Raw genomic sequence first — 16,147 nt, 5'->3', positions numbered from 1 at the left:
GTCACCATGAAGCATGATGAGTCCTGTTTTCCTGGGCATGGCTGAACATCTGCCTGTCCATAGGAAGTAGGGAATGAATTTCTTGTTTTACTTTGCTCATATGCATGGCTTTTGTCAACTCATGCATTTTATCCCTTTTACCTTTCTGTCCCATAGCACCAGGGTGAGTGAGCAAGAGGCTGTGTGGGGTTTGCTTGCTGGCTGGCTGGGGTTAAACCACCACAAAAATAACATCAATCCAGTTGTCAATGTCAAAAGAGAAAAGTTTTGAGCAATGTGTAACTTTTAAGTAGAGTAATAACATTTTAACCACAATTGACTGGTCACTGAAGGCAAAAACTGGTCTCATTAAATGAGACCTGAATTTTTACCATCCTCTGCATGACTTGAGGAGTGGCAAAAGTAAAAAAGTAGGTATTTTGATGCTTTTGGTAGCACTGGTAAACTAATGTTTTGAAAGGAAAAGTAAAATAGTAGAATATCTGAAAAAACCCCAAAACTTCTATCAGACATCTTACTGGCTTTCCAAAGACAATTAAGCAAGTGGGCTTGGACAACAGAAAAGATCTTTCAGCTTCATCTTCATCAAAGATGTCTGTAAAGGGCTGAGCTTGGTTTTCCTCTTGTGAAGCCATGTGTTTACTAAGGCTAGAAGGAAAAAAAAGAATTTGTTATGCAGTAGTTATATGTGTGTAGAATGACCTTATAATAGAACTGAATTACAAGGTAAATGGATTTGTGAAAAAGAAAGCTTTTGTAAGAAGAAAAACATTTAGAGAACATATACAATGCACCCATCAAATGAGAGAAAACCCACTTCTGAAAAACAAAGGACTTGGAACAACCTCTGATCACAAGCTGTTGATGATTTCTTCAGGACTCTAATATTGCTTGTTGCTCTTTTTCAGTTGTTTTGTTGATTTTTCCTTCCTGATCCAATTACCACACAATTGTGACTTCTCTCTGGTCCCTGAAATGGGCCATGGGTTTGCCAAGACCTTTGGTTTTGTGCTTTGGACACAGAAGGGCCCTGCCGTGGTCAGTGGAACTACTCTCTGTATCCACACAGGCAGGTACCCAAGTAAGTCTGTGGAATTAAATCACAGTTCATGATCTCTTACACCATCCTTTTACAAATCCCAGCTCTTCCAGGAATGTAGGCAGTATCAACTCCAGTGCTGCACAACAAATTAAGACCTAAACAAATTTCTAATTAAGGTAACTTGGTGGAAATTTTGCATGGACCTTTCAAACAAAGTGGAGGCTGGAACATGAGGAGCTTGCTGAAGTTTGTTTGGAAAAGGCAAAACGAAACCTCACTGTCTTTAGAGGGCCACTTCACAGCCCCAGCAAAACTCACATGCAACCATCCAACCCCGCACAGCTCCACACAACTCCCAGTCAGTTTTAAATTAAATCAAAAACTTCATCGAAAAAAATCTACTTCGGGATGAGAATCTGAAAAAGTTTGTCTTGAACCATCAAACAAAATTATTCAGACATTCTTGCATTAAACATCTTAATATAAAAAAAAAACACCAAAAAACTACACAAAAAACAGAAACCAAAAAAAACCACATGCGAACCAACTCCGCATTGCCCCGACAGAAAACTCACCGGCTGAGCTTTACCTGCCGTTCCCAGCAGCCTCGCTCCTTCCCAAACTTTCACAAGGGTCTATTTTCTAATTCACAAAAACCACCGCAACCAAAGCAAATAACTAAACCAGGCACGCACACATGCACCCCTCTACACACGTCCAGGACATGGGAGCCCCGTTGTGCGCGCCCCCGCTGCCCGGGCAACGGCCGCGCCCCGCCCCCTGCCATTGACCCCGCCCCTGTGGGCGGGAGCGGCGGAAGCCCCGCCCCACACGGCGGCGTGGGCGGGGCCGCGGAGCTGTTCCTGGTGCTGACTGTGCTCACCCCGCGGGAAGCGCTTCCCGGCGGGAGCGGATGCAGCAGCGCTGCCGCCTCACCCGCCTCAGTGCTCCGCTGCTGCTGCCGCCGCCGCCGCGCCCGGAGCCGCCGTTACCGAGAGGCCGCGCGTGACGCGGCTCCGCGACGCAGGCGCGCTCTCGCGACTCCCACCCTGTGGGCGCGCCTGCGCGTTGGCGCGCCGGCACTTCCGGGTTCCCCCGGTGCCGGCGGTGGTGCCCCGCTCAGCCCCCGTGTGTCCCTCCCCCGGCTCCGGCTGTTCCCGGGGTGTTCCCGAGCAGGCCCTGCCGCGCCTCGGGGCTGCCATGCCGGTGGCGGCCGCCGCCCCCCTGATCAGCTCCGTGCAGAAGCTGGTGCTGTACGAGACCAGGGCTGTAAGTAGCGTCCCCACCGCCGCAGGTCCCGGGGCTGCGGCCGCCGTTCAGCGCGGGGGGAATGTCCCGCTCCCCCGGCGCGTTGGCTCGGCCTTGCCTGGAGCTGCTGCCTCGGCTGGGTTGCGGCTTGTCAAAAACTACGCCTTACCTTTCTTTTCGTGTGTTGGGATCTGGTTCTTTTTGGTCACGCATTCAAAACACCCCAAGAAGTGAGAAAAAGAAGGTTTTAAAGTTCATGTTTTCACGGTGTCTCTGTCTCGTGACTTAAGCGAAGGAATGGCCTCTGACAGGCAGGTCAGCGCAGGCCCTGCGGAGTGAGTGCTGCCAGGGTGGGAATGAAGGTTGGGCCCTTGTTTGTTCTGTCCCGTGGCTGCTGTCACGCAGCCAGGAGAACAGAACTCCCCCGTGCCAGGGGGAGTTGTAACTGGACAGCTGAAGGTGTCCGGAATTAATATTTGAATTAAGAATGGCTGAAGTGGTAACCACTTCAGTCTTCAGTGGTTACCACTGAAGTGGTAACCTGCACCGACCTGTTTGCTGTTCTTGACACACTTCAGTCCTCATTGTCTGAATGGCTGGTGAAACAACTTCCAGAGTTTTCAGTCTGACCTCTGGAAGTCAGCTCCTGAAGATTTTCAGCATTCCTTACGTCATGTTGTAGAAACTGTAGGCATGTGTTACTCAGAGTACTTTTTTGTCACGGGCAAAGTGGATTGGAGGTTGGAGTGTTAATTGGTGCTTTAGCTATGTGATGAGCACAATGTGAGCCAGAAGCCAATTCTTGGTGTAAATACCACTGTGTTTGCCGTTCCTTAGCTCCCGATCAAATTCCTTTGTGTTTTATAGTGTGTTGATTTCTCCCTCGTTTCACAGTATGTTGATTTTCTTCACTTGAGGTAGTTTTGGATAGGGTTAGGTAACATGGCTTTAAATGTCACAGTTAGGTCTAGTTTCAAGTTAAGATGTTACCTGTACTGATATCAAGAAAGATAATTTATACACTGAAGCCCCTTGGAAACTTCCCAAAATGTCAGTCAGATCTCAGTTTAAATAGGAATCTGACTTTCAGCTTTGCTTCTGTCAGAAGAAGGTTTGTGCTTTTGTAATAATTACCCACTGAATAGCCTGTGAAACAGAGAAGGATTAAAGCATGCAGAGTTACTGTTGCAAGTGAATTAGAAAAATGAACCTGTCGCTCCAGAAAGTCTTCCCAGAGTGTTACTTTTTTATCTATGCCTAAATGAATCTTAAAGGCTACCTTATTTATCATTCTCATTATTGCTGGTAAAGGCTATTTTTGTTCTATTTTCAGCTAAATTACTGTTATACATGAGTAGGGCACCAGGGAAATGTAATTTCTGAATTGTGTCCTGTAGTACTCAGTTTAGTTGTTCTTGGCTCACAATCCTTGCTGTATCTCAGTTAGCTGAGATTTGGCTTCATATGAGTGGCATGTGTGGATATGTGGCCTGCTTCTCTCTGAGCTGTGAGGCTCCTTGCTGAGAGACAACGTGCTGTGTGCAGGGCCAATATTGTGCTTTGGAGTTCTGTCAGCTCTCTGCCATTCTCTGGGCCTCTCCAGCTGATCCTGTTATTTCGGGAACCACAGTCTTTTACATCTGGCCAGTGGTAGCTGGCAGTCTCTGCCTGAATGGATGGGTTTGTCCATGCTGTGCTTTGCTCAGAATTCAGTGAGGGGCAGATCCAGCAGTCCTGATTGCTCCAGGAGGCAAGATGGTTTTCATCAGCTCTGAAAGGCAGTGGTTTGTGGATGAGCATGTGCTATTTGGGCAGCACAAAGCTGTTCCTTCAGTCACTTCCTGTGAGTGATGAAAATGGAATTTTTTACCCTGAGTAAGGTTTTGTTCTTACTTTAAAAAAGTACAAATTGAAGCACTTTGTAGTTTGATATTCAAATTCTTGTAATCTTTTCAAAAGAAAAAATTCCGTAGGAATCATTTTGGTAGGAATATTTGGAAAGACTTGCTGTACTTAATAAGTACACAGACTAAGGGATGTTAGAAGGGACATCTGGAAAACACCAAGTCGAGCCCCCTGCTCAAAGCAGCTTCAACGAGCATGTTGCTCAGGATTGTGGCGCAGCTGAGTTTTGAATACATTCTAATACATAGATTTTACAACCTCTGCAGACCATTTGACAGGGTTTGTCTCTCTTATCTACACTTTCCTGTTACGTGGTTTTAGACAGCAGCAAGACACTGCCAAAGCTTTCTGAAGGATGAAGAAACCTAAACCCAGTTCTCTCAGCCTCTCCCAGCGCATCATGTGCTCTGTCCTGTGGATCATCTGGAGAGCTCTCTGCTGGAATCACTCTGCTTTATCAATGTCTATCTTGTGCTGGGGAGCCCAAAATTGGACTTCTGGTTTGATCAGTTGCTGTTATAGCTCATTCAGTGTCATGTTGTGCTGCCGACAAACTTCTCCCTGAGGTATCCCTCATGCCATCTCCTTTGCATAAAATCTCACAATCAAGCAGTTGCCAGCTGTGACAGTCACTGGGACTGCATAAGCATCATCCAAAAATGAAAATGAACAGCTTTCTTCTGTTTCAGGTGGCTCTTCTGATTTCCCTAAGGCCATAGACTTGCTAGATCCAGCATGTGGGATTTGGAGTTTTGTCAAATACGGGCTAACATGAGACTGTATGCTAGGATTTTTGGTGCAAAGAAGGGATTATTTAAGTAGTCAGCAGTGGGAGAAACAGTGACATTTACACTGGTCATACAGATTCTTCCTATAAAATTCACGTGTTAAAGCAGGAAGAGATGAGAAGGATGAGAAGGTGGAAAAAAGTGAAAATGTTTTACAGAGGATTTCTTTGCTTGGGTTTCTTTTTAGATAAAAATACAATGGTATTATTGAAGTCAAGGAGGATAGGCTCTGGTAGTGTTATTAGAGTCAAATGAGAGACTGCAAGAGGTGAGGAGAACAGAATTCATGGTGTCAATTGAATTAAAAGAGAGCAAAATTCTATATTTTCTATTAATGTTTATATTTAGGATAGTTGCTGAAACCAACCTTTTCAACTGATGCTTTCAGTCAATAAATGCCATGGAGATGTTAACTGTATCTCCTGATTGTCCTAGGAAGTTGAAAGCTTGTTTAGAAGTAGTCGGAAAGAGGAACTGAAGGTTTTATTCAGATCAATGCCAATTATCTTTCCTTTTATACATATATTGATCACTGAAATGCACACCAGAGGGCACTAAAGATATTTGAGCACTATGACTAATAAAAGACAAAAGATATTTTTCTCTCTTCTTCAGGAGAAGATGGAACTTTTGTGTTTCCCCCAGATGAAGAGCACCTGAAAGCTGTAGGTTAGTTCACAGGAAATTATCATGCCCCTGAGGCAACGTGACATTGAACAATTTGTGTTGTCTCTGTAAAGTCATACCACTTGCCTATCTTTCAGGATATTATGAGGTTTAATTAATAGTATTTTATTCCAATCAGGTTCTTTTACAGTCTCCTTCTCCACAGTATCCAAATGACTTGCACAAGCTTATTAAGTAATGTGACTGGCATAATTACCTGTAGATATTTCTGCCCTTTATTCACCAGAGAAAACTACGGGCATTTGTTTTATTTTAAATGTAGTTTATTCTAATAATAACAGTGTAAAGACTTTTATAGTAAAAACTCCAAAGGTTGCATATTTAATTTGTTACTTAACCTGTGGTCAATTTGAAGAAACTCCAGTATAGAATATGATTTCACAGAAAAAGCTATAGAATTTTTACTGAATTATGAAGTGCACTGATTTATATAGCTGGATACCTGACACATTTAGAGAATGTTGAAAGTAATGAACAACCTACTGGGCAACTATTAGCTATCATAATTTTCTAGTCATAATTTTCATAATTTTTCACCTAGAAGTGGCTGTGAAATGTGGTCTCTCTGAAACAGTTTTGTTAGCAGAAGACAGCTCCTTTCAGCTGACTGTCCTATTCCCTGTATATTGGTGTTCTAGAAGTGATGGTGATGAAGCAGAGCGAAGCATGGAATTGGGATGAGAGGAGGAATTTTGTGCAACTCAGGAAAACACTTTTTTTGTCTTAGCTGTCTTGCCATACTGCTGGATTTATGGCTATAAAATAGACAAACTTGATCTACTGGTGTGTGTGGGCTCTGAGAGCATTTATGAACAGGGCAGATAGCTAGTGGAATAGTGGTGATGAGAACACCACAAGTTTTGAAGGCTATGTGCTATTCAGGCAGAACGAAACTCAAGTTCAAAGGTGGATGCATCCCACTTGAGGTGAAAGATGTACCTACAAATGTCTGCCTAAGTTCTGGTAACATGTGTTTTATTTCCTTTCTGTGTTGTCTTGGGTGTCATTATATGATCACTAGAGCAACAGGAGAGAGATACACTTACAGATTTGGTTTTGATGTGAATCCAACTATCTGAATGGGAGGCTTGTGGATAAATGATCACAAATTGATATATTTAAAGGTAATGATTCTATGGGGGAAAAAATATATTTATTTTAATGTAACAAAGGATGAATAAAAATAGCCATTTTCCATACAATTTTTTTATTATTAAAACTGAGTTTGTTATGGCCCTAAAAAGTAAGTAAATTTTTTTTTTTGGTTAAAATTTACTTTGAGTATGAATGTACTGAACGAGAAAGTGAGTAACAAAAATAAGGTTATGAAAAAGGGATAAATCAGTGTTGGAGTAAAAATAAAATTAAGTATATTAAACAGTGAAATGACTGAATATTTTCAAGTTGCTCAAATCAAGGGTGGTGCTGTGACTAGAACATGACTAATGGAGTATTTAATCTATTCTGAAGTCCTGCATATAGAAAAGTAATTGCAAATTCAGGCAAATGACATAAAACACAGTCTAGACTTAGATACTGTCAGATTAACCTGGTTGTATTGCACATTTTAATGTAAAAATTAGATGGCCTTATGTATTTAAATCAAATCCTCGATTGAGATGCAGTGCCACAAGGAAAACGTCTGACTTTATGGAAGGAAGAAACTTAGTAGAGAAATTAATAAATAAATTAGTGTGGAGTGAATAAGGAGTCATCTGATAGGGATGATTTTTTTCAAGTAATGTTTTTAGGACTGATGTACTTATGAATTTTCATTAATGTTATTAGCTCAAAACTTGGACCAACTCTGATTAGTCTTTTAAGGTATTGTAAATAATTAGGATAATCAGACCACAATAAAGCAAGAAATGATGATGATCCTCAGGAGTAGATAAAATAAATATTTTGTAGTATAATGGTATACCATAAAAGTTCATGCACTTTACAATATATTACACACCAATGAAAGTTTACTCAGAGTTTGTCAATTCAGAAGCAGCAGAGTTGAAGGAGGAGGATCAGGGTGTTTTATCTGAAGGAGTGGGAGGGTTGAGCTGCTGATGAATTACAGCTCTGAAAAAAAGATGTGGATATTTGTGGTATGGTCATTTATGGTCAAAATACTAATGTATCTCTAGAATAAAACCTTGTGTGGTATGTTGTATAGATTTACAGCCCATATTAATCTAAGAAACAAGAATTCAACCAGGAATAGGCCCATTGAAGGTCTGGTGAGATAACATATATGCTAGTGATGTCTTCGGAGAAGTAAAGGGACAAGAAGACTTCTTCAGTCTATTGAAGTGAGTGCTGAAAAGGCATCCAGTTACTTATTTTTCTGAAAGCTTTCCAGCACAATAGATGCTACAGAGCAAATAATTATTTGGCTAAAGAAACATTTATAGATAGATAATTAACAGATTTATCTGAGAATTAGAAAGGAGAATCTGGAGGAATCCTTCGATGGAGTAGCAAGAGAGAAGTCCTATTTGGGACCAAAAAGCTTTGGTTGCCTTGGGACAAAAGGGATTCACTGTGGCTTGTAGGATACAGAATGGGTACTTGTTCCTACATGCCCAGGGAGTGATGCTTGGCAGCATATGTTCTTAAAATTTCTCATGTTGAAGGAGCTTCTTTTGAAGAGTTTCAACATTTTACAGAGAGCAGATGGCTTTGCTTTTCCAGGTACCTCTCTTTGTGCTTTATCATGTCTTCCTTTCTTCATGTCATTCTGCCAGTTTCTATGAGAGATGAAAGACAGACACTTCCAGAATTACTCTAGGTTCTGTAGAAAGAAGGAGCAGAGTGGAGTTTTTACATTGAGGTGTAATGATACTATGATTCTGTTTTAATTGTCAGTAAATTACATACTTTCTCCCCAGGCCAGGTCTGTTTTGCCTGTAATGGTAAATGTTAAGCAGTCTTTCTGTCCTGACCTGACCCATCACCTTTTCCATCTTATTTTCTGTGCCTGTCCTGTTGAGGAGGGGGAGTGAGAGAGCAGCTGGGTAGGGATCTGGCAGGTGAGCCCACTTCTGCAGGGCTTTCTGTTTGTGACACATCCATGGTCTCAGCAGGTACCCTTTGCAAGCTTTTTGTCTAAGAGAATAAGTGTTTTCTTAATGATATTTGCACATTTAAAAATTTTCTGTGTTAGTGCATTGCCTATTTTTCAACTTGTAGTGTATTTTTTGCACTTTTTTCCTGCTGATTAAGTTGTTTGTAGCTTTTAAACTGAGGATTGAAAAAGTTTTTTGCTGTGCTGGCATTCCTTATTCATAATTAGTCTATAAAAAGAAGCAAATTGTAGTTATAGACTCGGGGTTCTAAGAAGCAATCTTAAAGAAAAAATGGAAAAAAATAGGAAGTAAGCAGAATGTTTCAGAACTATTATCCTGCCATTAAAAAACAACCAATCACAGTAAGAAGTCTTTTTATTTTGTTTAGACTCCTTTTAGAAGAAGCTGTTTTGTTTGCTTTGGCTGAATCAAAAGATTGATAAAAGATGGTGTAAAGCCTTTCAATTAGATTGCTTTGGTTAAAACTCGGTCCCAGGTGGAAATGACTAATAACTGTTCCTATCTTGTGGTTGCTTAGTGATAATTGTGCAATAAATTAAGCTTCAGTCCAGCTCTTGTAGCTGCCTGGTGTGTTGCCATGGTTGGTACAGTGTGCTTGTTATCAAATTTCAGAAAAGGCCAGGGCAGAGTAAACCTAGAAGCAGCATGGGTCATGTCAGGTATGGTTGCAGGGCTGTGGCCAGAGCAGGGTGAGGGAGCTGGTAATTTCTCCTGGTGTACTGCTCTCTGGAAAAAGTACTTTGTTGGTCAAGGTTGCCTGTTTATCTAAATGCAATGGCTGTGCTGTGGAGTGCAATTGTTTGAGACACTTGGGAAATGTTTCAAATTATTCGGTTCAACTTAGTAATGAACAGAATAAGGATAAATACTCCCAGAAAGGTTTCCATAGCTTTTTCTTTTCTTTTCTTTTTTTTTTTTTTATTGTAACAATATCTGTTAATCAAAAGAGTTGTAAACACTACAGCAATTTTAGCTTTGATTAATTTTACAGTTATATTACAACTATATGTTTTCTGTTACATACTCAGTGTTGTGTTGATTTGGTATTTTTCTTTATAATTTCCTAGTATTCATGTGATGGGAAATATAATTGCAGCACATGTCACTGATACGGTTTTATTTGTGCTCTGTGTCATCCAGTGAGACAGACTCATTTATTCATTAGATGCATAAATTAGGTAGGAGATACAGCTAATGCTGAAGTGTCTTTTTTTATGTATTTTTTTTTCACTGTTAGTTTTCATGCAATCTTTGTTTTTCTTTCAGATCTTGAAGGTTGAATATGAGTGGGCATATCAGGCTGTTTTTCAAGTAATTCTGGGGATGTTAGCCAGTCCTGAAAACTTTCCAAGCGGAGGTTTAATTTTGGCTTCCTAGTTTTTAACACTAACCCAAATTCAAAAGTTTTTGCAGAAGTTTCCTTTATTACTTCCACAAGAATATCCTGTAATATGCAGTGGATAAAACGCCCATTTTCTAAATAGAGATTTCTCATTGTCTGCCTTACTTTAAGTCCATTGATGCTCAGGTTTGATGCTGCTCTCAACTGACCTTCCTTAGTACATTACACAGTCTGGCTCTCCAGCTTAAACCCTGTAAATTAGTCTTTAAATTACTTCAGAGAGCCTGTTAAATACCATTCATTATGGTGGTTGCTTCTATGGTCTGCAGGTACAATTACTCTTCATCTAATCTAACTGCTTCTGCTCTGAGCAGCAGCAGCACCTAAAGCTGGCCCTTTAGCTGTGCAGAGCCCTCTATTGCAGCTGCCAAGGCGATGTGAGTGATGCATTCCTCATAGCACTTCATTATGTTTTACTGGCTAATTAAAATGGAAATGCAGAAGTATCCAGCTGAACTTCCTTAGTAATAGCATTTGCAACTCTATATCCATCTCTTTCTCTCTCTCTCTTCCCTGTGTGTCATGTGTGTTCCAATTCTAAATGTGCTCTATGGTCCAAACTGGCATTAGTACAAGCATCTTCGAGTTGTGCTCTTCTGTTTTTATTCAGTATTATTTGTTGGTAACCGTAGGTATCACTTTGGGAAGAAATTGCACTCATTTAGTGAGCTGGACATAGTGGGACATCACTGAGCTGTACTGCAGTATTATGGAATACGTAAAATTATTTAGCTTCAATTAACTAACAGTTTTCTACAAATAAAGAAGCTGTACTCTTGAAATACATACTAACTTATCATCTGTGTATTACAAATGAGTGTATTTCCCTCTGCCCATACACTTTTGCTGCATGAGAAAAAGTATAATGGCATGGTCAAAGCAAGTGTCTGTCTTGGTGGCTTGGTGTTTCTTTCGTGTGCCAAAGTGCTGCCTCAAAGGCTTCAGTGAGGGAGTATTGCAATGACATATGAATTTCAAGGGCCTTCTTTCTGTTATTTGGGAGTAAACATCAGAACTTACCACTCAGTTAGCACAGTAATGTCAGTGTACAAGGTGGAGCCAGAAGTTGGTGGTGTTTGCTTTTATGGATTTTGGAGTTTGGTATTTTATTTTCCTATTTAGAGCTTACTGAACATCTATTGTCTTTTGTGAATTCAAGGAAGCTGAAGAGGGCTTCAAGTTCTTCTTTTGCCTTAAATATTTTAAGAGTAAAGATGTTTCTTAACATCTAATTGGTATAAATTATGAAATTGTGAGGTTTATATTAATATGATTATTGATTTCCTTTCCCACGTCTTAAATCCATGTGACTCTTAGAGTTAAGAGCTGACTGCATAGATCCACATGAATTTGCCATGCTTTCCTACTAGCTGAACGTTATTAATGAGTTCCATCTTGCTGTGCTAGCACCACACTGATTAAATGAATTAGAAAAAATGAGAGCTACTTTTAGCAAGTCAGTCCTGCAACCCGTGCTTACTGTTAATTCCTCTAAATGTAGAAATTAATCTAGTTTGATCTCCTTACATGAAAAGTTGACATCCTATATGTTTATCTGTGGTCATTCTTTCATATTTTAAATGTGAAGTAAAGCTAATAGTTTTTTAAACAGTAGTATTGTTAACCAGAAAATTTCGGTTTTGTGGAAGAACATTGTTGAGAAGACTATCATAGCAAATATAAATAAAAATAGAAGAAAACTTGCAGTACTGAACTACTTAAAATTTTGCAGAGTTTAGTATGGATCAGGAAAGGCCAGTTGGCAGAAATAGCAAAGGAGTACAATATAGCAACAGACATTTTAGATCATGAGAAGTTTAAACCTCATGTTTATGTCTAATAAATTTTACAAAGCAAGTGAAAAGACAGTAATGGCTGGGGCAAGGTGTGGTTGGACAGTACCTGGTGTAAGTTACAGTTTATCTTCTCTAAACAGGTTTTAACCTTTGATTTTAATTTTTTTTTCTCCTTGCACAAAGGAGAAAAAGGGATCTTTTAAGTTGTAGAGGTTGATTGTGTACAAATATATCTACCTAAGATATATTTGTCTAAAACAGTTTATTAACAGTCCATATAGAATATTGCATATTTGCTGTTGAGGAATGGATCTGGTCTAGACAATATGTAAATGGCATTGCTGATGTCTTATGTTACACGGGGTTTTGGTTGATTGATATTGTATAATATTCTGACTTATTTTGTTGGTTTTCTTTTATGTAGCGGTATTTTCTAGTTGGAAGTAATCCTGCAGAAACCAAATACCGTGTTTTGAAAATAGATCGCACTGAACCAAAGGATTTGGTTATAATTGACGACAAGGTAAGTGCCTCTGTATTTAGATGCTGGGATTTTTTTCTCAGTTGTTTCAAATAATGCTGGTTACTTGTTGGTAGCACTGAAATTGAATGTAGAGCAGGCCTTCGGTTTATTGTATATTTCAGAGATTAAGCAAATTCTGCTATTCTCTGACATGGAATAACATTTAACTACCAAATAATAACTTCTGTGACTCTTTATTTTAAAGCATGTTTATACACAACAAGAGGTGAGGGAACTTCTTGGTCGTTTAGACCTGGGAAACAGAACAAAGATGGGACAGAAGGGTTCTTCTGGGTTATCTCGAGCTGTCTCTGCTTTTGGTATAGTAGGTAAGTGTTTTGGTAGATTTTATAAAATCTTTTGTTTTTCTCAGAGGTGAGTCTTATTGTGCCATGCTGCATATCTTTCAGTCTCCCCCTGATTTTATTTATGTATAAAACTAAAGAGGATTTAGAAATTCGTCATGCTCAAAGATAACTAAGTTTCTGTGTATTTTTTGAAAACAGGTGGTCAGTACAGGGGTGAAAGTTGTGCTGTAACCAGTCTTTTCTTTGTCACTAAGGGACAGATCTAGGAAATAGCCAGACTCTAGAAACTTGGTTGAAGATCGTGCCAAACTCAGCTGATCTTGGAATACAAATCATGTGAAACCTGGCTTCTGAATTCCAGAACTCACAGAATGCTTTTTAAAAAGAAAATTAACATTCTTTATTAGCCTGTATTTCTTTATCAGGCACTGTTCAGGAAGATGACTTTTCTTTTTGGTTAACTTTTTGCAGTGACATATTTAAAGATTTCTTTTTCATGTTTGAACAAGTATAACTGACTGGTATGTCAGCTGAATTCTAAAATGCTGCTCAGCTGTCCATAATCCTCAAGCATTGCTTCAAGGCTTTAATAGTTTCTAACTTTATCTGAAAGTCAGTTCTTTCCTGCCTAATGTCTAATACTGAGGTCAGTATATTGATTGCTGATGTATCTAAAGTAAATGTTAATATGTGCTGTGATAGCTCTCAAGAATACTTTGTGGTTTATTAGAGTCAATCTACACCTGGACATCTAAAGCCAAAGCTGCAGAGAGGGTAGAGAATGCAATTACTTTCAAGGATGCTCCTGAATTTTGCATAACAATCAAAACATAATAAAATTCTATTCTAATCCAAAGTGGCAAATTAAGAAGACTTTCTTGTTCATTCTTTTTGCCTGTGAAACATTTTATCAATGCATCCAGCTTTTCAGAAATTCCTCAGATAGTGATTATGTCTCTTACTGATTTAAGAGTATTCATAATATGGGTAAACCTAAAGGAGCTTCTAATAGCCTTGCAACATTGGGGTTTTTTTTGCACAAGCCATCAGTGATCACTGTCTAAATATGCGATAAATACTTGGTTGCAATCAATTAAAATTTTGCATCCCATTTGTATGACTGGTTATATGTACTGTTCATAGCAGAAGAGTTTCTATTCTGTAGCTGCACAAATGCAGTGGTTAACAGATATGGTATATGTATTTCTAGACAACTCTAGAAGTAACAGACTATCAAATTATATACTTCCAAATTACATGATTCAGACCATATCTGCATAAACATGTAATTTGAGGGAATTAAATTGGTTGTTTATTTCTGCCTTCTGGCTCAGGTCAGAAGAACAGGGCTATTTTTTATGAAATTATAAAGAATAGCTTTATTCTGTTATCTAGTTATTTCATTAACCAGGTTCTGTACATTCAGTGCGGTCAGAATGGGGGTGCTGATGGGCTGGGCTCTGGTTTACTGTGTAGTGTTTAAAAGTAGAAATTGCTTTTAAAGGTTAAAGGGAGGGAATCAGGCCAAGGAGAAAGGCTCAGTTCCTTATCAGACTTTGGTATAATGTTTGGTGAAATTCAAAGGACAGAGGCTGTTCACATAAGTGATTTTAGTACCTGGAGGATACAGGAAGAACTGTTACTACTATTTAACAACTGAAATTCAATAGTCTGCTTCAAATGGAAGGTTTGTTTCTTATTGTCAGCAGGGCTTCCTGTCTTTGTGCAGGTGAGAGCATTTTTCCAAGGGGGGGATAATAAGCTGGAAGAAAAGATTGCACTTCATTCGATCACGTTGCAGCCTCCAGCAGTGACAGGGAGGAAAATGTGTGCTCTCCTCATCCTTCTTTACTTTGTTATGCAAAGCTAAATGAACTGAGTATAAATCCAAGTAAAACTGAATTGTGAGAGTCCATTTGTATCATCATCATCATCACCTCCCTCCTCAAATTTATTTGCCGATAGTGCAGTAGTGAGTGAGTTTCAAGCTCACAGCAACCTATCAGAGCAGCTACCTAAAATAGCTAATTAATGTAATTTATTGCTTATTAAAGCATATTACTGCTGTACTCTACTGTATTAGTAACACATTTGAGTTCAGGGGTGGTTATAGATTTCTATTTTTCATTTGAATTTCTACATTTGTGTTGTATTTAAAGATTTGTTACATTTTTCCCTAATGATATATAATCGAGGTATTCAAAGAAGGCACTCCATGAAGAAGCAGGGCTATGCCCTGCAGAGAATAAGGGTGGAGGCTTCAGAAGCCATCATTTTATGGGCAATAAAACCAGACACTGCCTATTCTGCCTTCTTAGCCTTCTGCATTTCAGCAGAGTCAAGTGTTGAAGGAAAAGAGGAGTACCCCTGATACTCTGAATGGCTGATTTGGGGGAGATGCTGCTCTAGTCAAGGAATTCAGATCCCTGCTGTTAAGGAGAGAGAGCACAAAGGTGGTGTTTTACCCACAAGTCCTTTTGCTGTTCTGTGTCCTTCCCCCCCAGAGAATACATGAACCTGAAAAGAAAATTGGAGCCTGGGATTTTTCCTTACCCTGGAAAATTAACCTTTTGGTGTCGGAAGTAAAGAGAGTATGCCTCACTCTGAACAATGTATCAAAAACAAGTACAAGCATGTTAAGCAGACAGAAACATAGTCCAAATTTTCAGTGTCCTAACTCTGCTACCTAGTATTAAAAAAACCCACAGTGAGAGGGGAAATAAGTAAAAACTATGTATTTCATTGATTAATGGGAGTGAATTTTAAGACTCTATATATATGCTTATAACATTAAGAACAAATAAATATTATTTGCAGTCTCGAGACAATTCTGATTCTGTTTTGCTAAATATGTTTTAACAGGTTTTGTCAGGTTTTTAGAAGGCTACTACATTGTATTAATAACAAAAAGAAGAAAAATGGCAGATATTGGAGGTCATGCAATATATAAAATAGAGGATACAAATATGATCTACATTCCAAATGACTCTGTAAGAGTTAGTCATCCTGATGAGGCCAGGTAAATAATGCTGGTAATCAGTGTGTACTTTTTGAATATTTTCTAAATAATGTTGAACTGCAGCTGGAAATTTCTGTCATTTTTTTTTTGTATTAGTATGTCATTTAATCCATCTTATCTTGTTGGGTGGAAAATAGGCTACAAATTCTGTGGCCTCTGATCTGGAGAGTAAATACAACTGTCACAGTCTTCTAGAGTTTATTGTCCACATCTATGTCACAGCTAAGTTTAGCAAATCTGCACCAAGAAGTGTCAAATATAAGCATTGTTCCTGCAAAGGCAATTTAATGCTAATACTGGTTTGTACAACTTGGGGCACTGTTCTTTATTTAGTAGCTCTTGCATGATT

The 16,147-nt window shown here is 39.2% G+C and overlaps 2 protein-coding genes across 9 annotated transcripts in view; one reads left to right on the top strand and one right to left on the bottom strand.

Moving 5' to 3' along the window:
• The window catches only part of AK9 (adenylate kinase 9), a 61,629-nt gene extending 58,717 nt beyond the window's left edge, over positions 1 to 2,912 (bottom strand). The window contains exons 1-2 of one of the 6 annotated variants that reach the window (XM_015621175.3): positions 2,460 to 2,912; positions 519 to 648 (exon numbers count right to left, since the gene is read on the bottom strand). In XM_015621175.3, the coding sequence (XP_015476661.1) occupies positions 519 to 648; positions 2,460 to 2,503 (174 nt within the window). In that variant the 5' untranslated portion in view covers positions 2,504 to 2,912. Of the gene's footprint in view, positions 1 to 518; positions 649 to 1,617; positions 1,864 to 1,925; positions 2,033 to 2,459 lie in introns of those variants that run through there. The other 5 variants (XM_015621177.2, XM_015621178.2, XM_033512842.1 and 2 more) reach the window with 5 other exon arrangements.
• FIG4 (FIG4 phosphoinositide 5-phosphatase) overlaps positions 2,143 to 16,147 on the top strand; it is a 51,103-nt gene continuing 37,098 nt past the window's right edge. Inside the window, exons 1-4 of one of the 3 annotated variants that reach the window (XM_015621187.3) lie at positions 2,143 to 2,311; positions 12,373 to 12,471; positions 12,677 to 12,800; positions 15,642 to 15,798. In XM_015621187.3, coding sequence (XP_015476673.1) covers positions 2,243 to 2,311; positions 12,373 to 12,471; positions 12,677 to 12,800; positions 15,642 to 15,798 — 449 coding nt within the window. In that variant the 5' untranslated portion in view covers positions 2,143 to 2,242. Of the gene's footprint in view, positions 2,312 to 10,518; positions 11,069 to 12,372; positions 12,472 to 12,676; positions 12,801 to 15,641; positions 15,799 to 16,147 lie in introns of those variants that run through there. The other 2 variants (XM_015621189.3, XM_015621188.3) reach the window with 2 other exon arrangements.

Source organism: Parus major, chromosome 3 (genome assembly GCF_001522545.3).
Source record: "Parus major isolate Abel chromosome 3, Parus_major1.1, whole genome shotgun sequence".
Lineage (NCBI taxonomy): Eukaryota > Metazoa > Chordata > Aves > Passeriformes > Paridae > Parus > Parus major.
Note: the sequence above shows the minus strand (reverse complement) of the source record. Positions and strands in the feature narration are given on the sequence as shown.